Below are 10,217 nucleotides of genomic sequence, written 5' to 3' on the forward strand. Positions count from 1 at the left end.
CCCAGATGGTGTAGTTCTGTTCGGACTTGCTGAGCTTCCTTGAGTAAAACGCTCCCGGCCTCCAAACCCCCTGCGGGTCTTTCTGCAGCAGGACTGCTCCCACGGCTCTGTCCGAAGCGTCTGTCTCCACCCTCATCGGCCTGCTGGGGTTGACATGAAGCAGCTGCTCTTCCAACGCGAAGAGACGCTTGAGTGCCTGAAAGGACTGCTCCGCCTGCTCTGTCCAGATGAACTTCTTTTTCTTGGAGCTGAGCGTGTCCGTGATGGCCGCTGTCTGCATGGCAAAGCCTTTGATAAACTTGCGATAGAAGTTCGCGAAGCCGACAAACCGTTGGACCTCCTTCCGGTTGCGTGGGCTTTTCCAATCCAACACTGCTCGGACCTTGGCGCTGTCCATGGCGAGCCCTTTATCAGACAACTTGTAGCCCAGGAAATCCACCTCCGTCACGTCGAATTGGCACTTCTCCAGCTTGGCGTAAAGCCTATGTTGCTGTAGCCTGCTCAGCACTTCCTTGACGTGTCTGTCATGCTCCTGCTGCGATTCCGAAAAGATCAGGATGTCATCCAAGAAACAGACGCACGTCTTGTAGAGGAGCCCCGCCAACACGTGATGCATGAAAGCTTGAAAAACGTGGGAGCCATTTTGCAATCCAAAAGGCATAACTCTATATTCGTAGGTGCCCAAGGGCGTGAACATGGCTGTCTTCCACTCATCTCCTTCCCGCATGCGAATGAGGTTGTATGCCCCTCGCAGGTCCAACTTGGTGAACACTCTGCCCTTCCGTACCTTTGCGAGGAGGTCGTCGATTCGGGGCATGGGGAAGTCCGATGGCTTGGTCACACTGTTCAAGATGCGAAAGTCCACTACAAGTCTTTTTTGGGGCGTGTCCCGCTTCTTAACAAAGAATACCGGACTGCCCCCCGCTGCCTTGGACTCTCGGATGAAACCGCGCTCCAAATTATGATCTATGAACTCTTTGAGTTCCTGCAGTTCGTCCTCAGACATGGAATACAGCTTCCCTTTGGGCAGCGCCGCCCCCGGCAGCAGGTCAATTTTGCAGTCATATGGTCTGTGGGGGGGTAGCCTGTCTGCCTCCTTCTCGCAGAAAACCTCCAAAAATTCTGCGTACTTGTGGGGAACCGCTTGCAGCGTGCCTAGCTGCCGCTGTGACTCCTCTTCCTCTCCTTCCTGCCTGGGCACGATGCAGTGTTCAGCGCAAAAGGAAGAGCCGAAGGTCAGCTGCCTCTGGTACCAAGCCAGCGTCGGGCTGTGCTTGTCCAGCCAACTCATGCCCAATACAATGGGCGTGTCCGATAGTTGAGTGACATTGAAGCTGATGATTTCCCTGTGATTCCCAAGTCGCATCACCATTGGTGGCGTCTGCTTCACCACTTGCCCCCCTAGCAGCTCCCTGCCATCCACCGTGACAACCTGCAGGGGCAGCGTGGCAGGCAGCAACTGCATAGCGTGCCGGTCGACAAAGTCCTGCCCTATAAAGTCCGCATTGCTTCCGGAGTCAATGGTGATTGGCACGTCCATGGTGATTCCATTGGGCAGCTGGAGCGACGCGGTGAGCCTCACTACTGGTTTGGGCGGGAGGGGGTCCATGGGCTGTAAAATCTCTGGGGACTGCTTCACTGACACGTCTGGCTGGGCCCCAGTGCCTCTTTCTCCAGCCAGACTCCGTCGTTTCCCTGCTGTGGTTCTCCTTGCTGCGTTGCTGCAGTTACCATTGCTGAGGCTGCAGTGTGCTTGTGGAGCCTCTGGGGACACTCTTTCGCCATATGCTGTGGATCTTCGCAGATGTAACACTTCCTGTTCCCTCTAGGAGGCTTCGCTTTCACTGCTGCCGGTGCTAGGGCTCTGGCTGCTGACTGAGCCCTTGCACCTCCAACCTCCATAGGTTCCGCTCCTCCTCCTGGCGGAGGCGTGGATTGCGCACGCGCTGCTTCTCTGGGAAGGAAGGAGGAGCCCCTGGCTGGTTCGCGCCCTCCACGCCCTTCGTCCCTGCTCCACGGACGTTCTTCCAGCCGCACCCCCACCGCCAGCGCCCTCTGAACGATCTCCTGCGTGGTCCGGGGTCTCTCCCCCCTCGCAATTTCATCTTTAACCGAGCCGTGCAATCCCTCCCAAAACAGGTCTCTTACAGGAGCCGAATCTCTGTCCCATTCCAGAGCACTGACCAAAGCGAAAAAGCGGGCATGGTACTGCCTTACGCTGGCCCTCCCTTGCTTCAGTCCATGTATCTGCTGCCGAGCAAGATCCACGTCAATGCTTGATAAAAAGCACCCATCCATCGCTTTAATAAAGGCATCCGCATTTTGGAGCGCCGGATCCTTATCTCTCCACAAATTGCGCAGCCATGCTTTAGCATCTCCATGCAAATGGGACATGATGAATCCCACCTTCTCTTGCTCATCTCTAAAGTCTTTGTTCAGCAGTTGCAGTGCACACATTACATCTGCTCTAAAGTTGGGGTACTGTTGCAAATTCCCATCGAAGTGAGAGACCAGACCGCCTGTTCGTCTCCCCAACCCAATCCCCTCCGGTTTGGGTGTCAGTTGCCCTTGCTTCGTAAGCACTTCCAACCTGACCTGGAGATCCCTGTAGGCGGCAGCTGCGTTCTCCTCTCTCTTCCTGGATGCAAGAGCCTCGGCATTCAGGCGCGACACTGCTTCTCTGAGTTCCGCTATCTGCTGTTCGGCCGTCATGTTGTCTGCCGTTCGTGAGCTCGCTAGTAGGCACCCGCTTTCTCTCCTCTCCGCGAGGCTGTAGATGCCCACAATTTAAGAGATGGAGCTTACTGTCAGAGTTGCTTCCAGATCCTAGCTCACAGAGGATCACGCTAGCCAGCGATCATTAAATAAAAGTCTTTATTGAGTTACAGTTTCCATTCTCAAGCTGCTACGTGCAACCCTACGTCTAATGGTTAGATCGGCAAAGCTCCATCTGAGTCTCCGCCCCTTGTACACCAACTTAATATCCTAGCCTTGCTCCACCTTTTCCGCCTGACTGTTCTTCTCTGGGTCCCTCTGCCCCCCGGGGTCTCTTCCTTCCGGGATTCCTCTGACGCTGACGCTGACCCCCCTGACTCTTCTCCCTCCTTTCGGCGGGCTTTAGGACCTGGCTCCCTTTCCGGGCTGCCTACTGCGCCACCTTCCTGTGCATTTGAACTTGGCGCGCGCGCCCAACCTTCCACCTTCCGTCTGACCGTTTCTTCGCTCCCCAATGGAGGTGTGGCCACTCCTGACTCGTGCCCTCCCCCCTGTTGTGAGCTGCCAGCGCTTGATCCCTGGCGCCCTTCCTCTTCCCTGCTCTCTGGCGGTGACGCTGGTCCCGATTTCCAACTGCTCCCCTCTGAGTCCCCTCTGGCTCTATCTTCCTGGGGTGTCCCCCTAGGCTCCCCCCTTGCCCTGGCCACTGGTGCTCCTTTCTGTGAATCTTCTGATTCACTGGAAAGACTCGGAGATCTCGGGTCGTCGTCATCACTCATCTTTTCTTCTGCCTCCTCCCCCTCGCTCTCTGTTTCCTCCCTTGCCCTTGCCTCTGCTCCTGAACCCCTGACAGTAATAATAATTGAAATTATTTTTCCAAGGGCCAAGTAGGAGCCGGCCCCAAATGTTACCAGGCGGAAATAAGAATAAAGCCACTCAAGAGAAGAGGAGCCCCAGAGCCACATTGCAAGATGCTTTTATTGGCGAAAAATAATTCTGCTTTCCTCATTCCTCCGCACACGTCTTCATCCGCTGCTCTGTTTGGCTGCCAGCCACTTGTCTTGCTCCTTGGCGATAGTGAGGCGGATGCCTTTCCCGCGAGGCAGCGAGATCCACGGCTTGTTGCCCTGGAAGGAGCGATAAGAGGCACTTGTTATTATTATTATTGGATTGATTAGCCCAATCTTTTTCAACCTGCACTCTCATTGAAACAAACTGAGTGCAATTTAAACCAAATCCAAATTTCACGCCCCAAAGGGACTCCAGCTCAGTGCACTCTTAACGTGCTCAGGAGAACCCCAAACTTGATGAAATCGTAGTTACAGGTATGTAGCCGTGTTGGTCTGCCGTATTCAAAACAAAATTTAAAAAAGTAACTTAGTTAGTCTCTACGGTGCTACTGGAAGGATTTTTTTTATTTTGATGAAGTTGGTTCTCCTTGGTGTCGCATCACATTCCCCCCGCTAATATCAGGTCATGCCTCACAAGTATCCTTGCATTATAGTATACTTGCTTAAAAAAAACAAAAAAGAATTACATGCAAGAACAGAAATGGCACTGAATCAATTGGGTGGTGATTTATTTGGAATAGCTGTGGAAACAAATCCTTGAAAAATAAAAACAACAGGAGAATAATAAAAGTAAGAATATTTTAAAATGGAAATATAATTTTTTAATAAAAAAATGCAGAGGAGAGAATGAATTAAAATAATTTCAAAAATGGAAATAATATGGCCAGTGCCCACCTTGCCAATGACGAAGATGTTGGTGGCGAAGCTGTTGCCATTGGTGTCCTTGACGTGGACCACGTCAAAGGAACCGGGGTGCCTCTCGCGGTTGGTGATTACCCCGATGCGCCCCAAGTTGGCACCCCCCGTCACCATGCAGTTGCCTGTCAGAGAGAAGAGGGAGGGAAAGGGTCAGAAGGTGCCTGGGCAACAATGGTCCTGCGAGGTGGAATTGGGACTGGCAGGGGGGACAGATGATAGATAGATAGATAGATAGATAGATAGACATATGCATGTATATGGAAATAATAAAATAAAACTGCTTCAAAAAATATGGGTGCTCTGGAAGGGAGCCTCCAGGGCCAGAGGCAGTCTCCCCCCCATTGGGGAAGGATTCCGGCGCTCTCGATGCGCTCACTACCTGTGTCAAACTTGATGAAGTCGGTGATCATGCCCGTCTGCAGGTCGACCTGGACGGTATCGTTGACCTTGACCAGGGGGTCTGGGTAGCGGATGGTGCAGGCGTCGTGCGTCACCAGGCGGGGGTGCCCTTGGTGCCCACCAGGATACGGCGCACCTTGCACAGCTTGTACTGCCAGGAGGAATGAGAGAAATCTGTCCTTTTGTCAATATTAAGAAAAGGCTCCCTCAACCTTGCCCCTCTAGATGTTTTTGAGACTACAATTCCCATCACCCCTGACCACTGGTCCTGCTATCTAGTGATCATGGGAGTTGTAGGCCAAAAACATCTGGAGGGCAGAAGTTGAGGAAGCCTGATTAAGAGGATACCAGAAAGGTGAGTCTTTCTGTAAAAACGGTATTTGAATCTGGTCTAACTCATGAGGGATTTAAATCACAAAAGCACTCCGAGCACTGATCATTCCTTCCTCTGGTTGTCCATCTTAAGCCAGCAAGGCTGAGTCTTTCGGTAAGAAAAGGATTCAAATCGAGTCCCCCAATTCTCACCTTGGCCTCGGGGCTGATGCAGTGCACGGCAAAGCGCCCCTTGGTGTCATAAACCAGGCGGAAGTGCTCGCCCGTCTTCTCGATGCTGATCACGTCTGCGGGGAGAGAGGGCGGTCGTTACAGTGGGATGCCAGTTGTCAGGGGTTCAGGAGCAGAGGCAAGGGCAAGGGAGGAAACAGAGAGCGAGGGAGAGGAGGCAGAAGAAAAGATGAGTGATGACGACGACCCGAGATCTCCGAGTCTTTCCAGTGAATCAGAAGATTCACAGAAAGGAGCACCAGTGGCCAGGGCAAGGGGGGAGCCTAGGGGGACACCCCAGGAAGATAGAGCCAGAGGGGACTCAGAGGGGAGCAGTTGGAAATCGGGACCAGCGTCACCGCCAGAGAGCAGGGAAGAGGAAGGGCGCCAGGGATCAAGCGCTGGCAGCTCACAACAGGGGGGAGGGCACGAGTCAGGAGTGGCCACACCTCCATCGGGGAGCGAAGAAACGGTCAGACGGAAAGTGGAAGGTTGGGCGCGCGCGCCAAGTTCAAATGCACAGGAAGGTGGCGCAGTAGGCAGCCCGGAAAGGGAGCCAGGTCCTAAAGCGCGCCGAAAGGAGGGAGAAGAGTCAGGGGGGTCAGCGTCAGCGTCAGAGGAATCCCGGAAGGAAGAGACCCCGGGGGGCAGAGGGACCCAGAGAAGAACAGTCAGGCGGAAAAGGTGGAGCAGGGCTAGGATATTAAGTTGGTGTACAAGGGGCGGAGACTCAGACGGAGCTTCGCCGATCTAACCATGAGACGTAGGGTTGCACGCAGCAGCTTGAGAATGGAAACTGTAACTCAATAAAGACTTTTATTTAATGATCGCTGGCTAGCGTGATCCTCTGTGAGCTAGGATCTGGAAGCAACTCTGACACCAGTGTGGTGCAATTGTCACGTAAACCCAGTTTTCCGCCCTGCAGAATGTCCCACCGCTGGAAATCGAGCATTTCAAACCCCGCTACTGAAACCTAGGGCCTCACCCATGAAGCCCGCCGGGTAGGTGATGGTGCGAACCTTGCCATCAATCTTGACAAAGCGCTGCATGCAAATCTTCTTGACCTCGTCGCCCGTCAGGGCATATTTGAGCTGGTTGCGGAGGAAAATCACGAGCGGGAGGCACTCGCGCAACTTGTGGGGTCCTGTCGACGGGCGCGGTGCCTAGAACTCCAAAAAGAAAAGGGAAGGTTACAGGGCGGCAAACCTAGAGCGCCTGAAACTGCAACTCCCAGAATCCGGTTGGCCTTGTTGCTATTATTATGATGCAACCATGAGAAAATATGTGAAGTCAGCTGTCAGACTTGCTTCCAGATCCTAGCTCACAGAGGATCACGCTAGCCAGCGATCATTAAATAAAAGTCTTTATTGAGTTACAGTTTCCATTCTCAAGCTGCTGCGTGCAACCCTACGTCTAATGGTTAGATCGGCGAAGCTCCATCTGAGTCTCCGCCCCTTGTACACCAACTTAATATCCTAGCCTTGCTCCACCTTTTCCGCCTGACTGTTCTTCTCTGGGTCCCTCTGCCCCCCGGGGTCTCTTCCTTCCGGGATTCCTCTGACGCTGACGCTGACCCCCCTGACTCTTCTCCCTCCTTTCGGCGGGCTTTAGGACCTGGCTCCCTTTCCGGGCTGCCTACTGCGCCACCTTCCTGTGCATTTGAACTTGGCGCGCGCGCCCAACCTTCCACCTTCCGTCTGACCGTTTCTTCGCTCCCCGATGGAGGTGTGGCCACTCCTGACTCGTGCCCTCCCCCCTGTTGTGAGCTGCCAGCGCTTGATCCCTGGCGCCCTTCCTCTTCCCTGCTCTCTGGCGGTGACGCTGGTCCTGATTTCCAACTGCTCCCCTCTGAGTCCCCTCTGGCTCTATCTTCCTGGGGTGTCCCCCTAGGCTCCCCCCTTGCCCTGGCCACTGGTGCTCCTTTCTGTGAATCTTCTGATTCACTGGAAAGACTCGGAGATCTCGGGTCGTCGTCATCACTCATCTTTTCTTCTGCCTCCTCTCCCTCGCTCTCTGTTTCCTCCCTTGCCCTTGCCTCTGCTCCTGAACCCCTGACATCAGCCATCTCTAGGGAAGCTTTTTCATGTGTATTATTTTTTTAAAAATCTATTTATAAAATATAGACAGACTTCCACTGGTCATGGAAGCTCAATAATCTATGTATTTATTTTAGTGTTTTATTCATGCATTTTCCCAGATGTTATTTTACATCCCTTCATTGTTTCGTCAGAATGTTCGACCGACTCACTAACCCCAGGATCCTTTGTTTTTCTACATATTGTTATTTTGATCTATAATGTTGTGTTAGTTTCTCTATAACTTATTATGCATTGTGTTCTAATTTTGCATTTTTCTGCTATAAACTATCCCGGGATGAACGGCGGGATTTAATAAGAAACCACAAAGAATTTATAGATTTAATTTATACTTAATAAGAAACCACAAGAAATTTATAGATTTAATAAACAACCACAAGGAATTGAATATGTAAATAAGGGAAAAAAATTAAGGGTAAGGCGTTTAATAAAGAAGGTAAAACGAAGAAGCCCAGGAAAGGAGCAGCCAAGCATACTAGGACTCAATTTCTTGACTTTAAGAAACCCGACTTCATAAAACTTAGGGAAGTGCTGGGTGAGATCCCATGGACAGTAATACTAAAAGGAAAGGGAGTTCATGATGGCTGGGAGTTTGTTAAGAGGGAGATAGTAAAAGCACAACTTCAGGCAATACCAATAAGACAGAAACATGGAAGGTGCCTAAAGAAGCCAGGGTGGCTATCTAAAGAACTTTTAACTGAGTTATCTAAAGAACTTTTAACTGAGTTAAGATTAAAAAAGGATGTGTACGAAAAATGGAAAAGGGGGGAAACCACCAAAGAGGAATTCAAACAAATAGCCAGCACGTGTAGACACAAAGTCAGAAAAGCTAAAGCACAGAATGAACTCAGGCTTGCTAGAGAGGTTAAAAGCAACAAAAAAGGCTTTTATGGGTATGTTTGTAGCAAAAGGAAGAACAAAGAAACAGTGGGGTCACTCAGAGGAGAAGATGGTGAAATGCAAACAGGGGACACAGAAAGGGCTGAACTCCTCAATGCCTTCTTTGCCTCACTCTTCTCCGATAAAGAAAACAATGCCTGACCTGAAGAATTTGGAGCAAATGATTCAGCAGAGTAAACACAGCCCAGAATAACTAAGGAGATAGTACAAGAATACTTGGCTAGTTTAGATGTATTCAAGTCTCCAGGGCCAGATGAACTGCATCCAAGAGTATTAAAAGAACTGGCAGATGTGATCTCAGAACCACTGGCAGTCATCTTTGAGAATTCCTGGAGAACAGGCGAAGTCCCGGCAGACTGGAGGAGGGCAAATGTTGTCCCTATTTTCAAAAAGGGGAAAAGAGAGGACCCAAATAATTACCGCCCAGTCAGTCTGACATCAATACCAGGGAAGATTCTGGAGCAGATCATTAAGCAAACAGCACCTAGAAAGGAATGCTGTTGTCAGGGGTTCAGGAGCAGAGGCAAGGGCAAGGGAGGAAACAGAGAGCGAGGGAGAGGAGGCAGAAGAAAAGATGAGTGATGACGACGACCCGAGATCTCCGAGTCTTTCCAGTGAATCAGAAGATTCACAGAAAGGAGCACCAGTGGCCAGGGCAAGGGGGGAGCCTAGGGGGACACCCCAGGAAGATAGAGCCAGAGGGGACTCAGAGGGGAGCAGTTGGAAATCAGGACCAGCGTCACCGCCAGAGAGCAGGGAAGAGGAAGGGCGCCAGGGATCAAGCGCTGGCAGCTCACAACAGGGGGGAGGGCACGAGTCAGGAGTGGCCACACCTCCATCGGGGAGCGAAGAAACGGTCAGACGGAAGGTGGAAGGTTGGGCGCGCGTGCCAAGTTCAAATGCACAGGAAGGTGGCGCAGTAGGCAGCCCGGAAAGGGAGCCAGGTCCTAAAGCCCGCCGAAAGGAGGGAGAAGAGTCAGGGGGGTCAGCGTCAGAGGAATCCCGGAAGGAAGAGACCCCGGGGGGCAGAGGGACCCAGAGAAGAACAGTCAGGCGGAAAAGGTGGAGCAAGGCTAGGATATTAAGTTGGTGTACAAGGGGCGGAGACTCAGATGGAGCTTCGCCGATCTAACCATGAGACGTAGAGTTGCACGCAGCAGCTTGAGAATGGAAACTGTAACTCAATAAAGACTTTTATTTAATGATCGCTGGCTAGCGTGATCCTCTGTGAGCTAGGATCTGGAAGCAGCTCTGACAGTAAGCTCCATCTCTAGATTGTGGGCATCTACGTCCTCGCGGAGAGGAGAGAAAGCGGGTGCCTACTAGCGAGCTCACGAACGGCAGACAACATGACGGCCGAACAGCAGATAGTGGAACTCAGAGAAGCAGTGACACGACTGAATGCCGAGGCTCTTGCATCCAGGAAGAGAGAGGAGGACGCAGCTGCCGCCTACAGGGATCTCCAGGTCAGGTTGGAAGTGCTTACGAAGCAAGGGCAACTGACACCCAAACCGGAGGGGATTGGGTTGGGGAGACGAACAGGCGGTCTGGTCTCTCACTTCGATGGGAATTTGCAACAGTACCCCAACTTTAGAGCAGATGTAATGTGTGCACTGCAACTGCTGAACAAAGACTTTAGAGATGAGCAAGAGAAGGTGGGATTCATCATGTCCCATTTGCATGGAGATGCTAAAGCATGGCTGCGCAATTTGTGGAGAGATAAGGATCCGGCGCTCCAAAATGCGGATGCCTTTATTAAAGCGATGGATGGGTGCTTTTTATCAAGCATTGACGT

At 51.8% G+C, this 10,217-nt stretch overlaps 1 protein-coding gene across 1 annotated transcript; it reads right to left on the reverse strand.

The window, feature by feature from the left end:
• Window positions 1-3,675: 3,675 nt before the first annotated feature.
• On the reverse strand, window positions 3,676-7,491 carry LOC308467854 (small ribosomal subunit protein eS4-like; the record flags this gene model as incomplete). The annotated part of the gene is given in 7 exon segments (XM_080989504.1): window positions 3,676-3,842; window positions 4,461-4,606; window positions 4,861-4,989; window positions 4,992-5,034; window positions 5,409-5,503; window positions 6,412-6,589; window positions 7,483-7,491. Coding segments are annotated over 7 exon segments (702 nt in total). The 3' UTR covers window positions 3,676-3,740.
• Window positions 7,492-10,217: the final 2,726 nt, after the last annotated feature.

The sequence above is a fragment of the Podarcis pityusensis genome (genome assembly GCF_964106645.2).
Source record: "Podarcis pityusensis genome assembly, chromosome: Z".
Classification (NCBI taxonomy): domain Eukaryota; kingdom Metazoa; phylum Chordata; class Lepidosauria; order Squamata; family Lacertidae; genus Podarcis; species Podarcis pityusensis.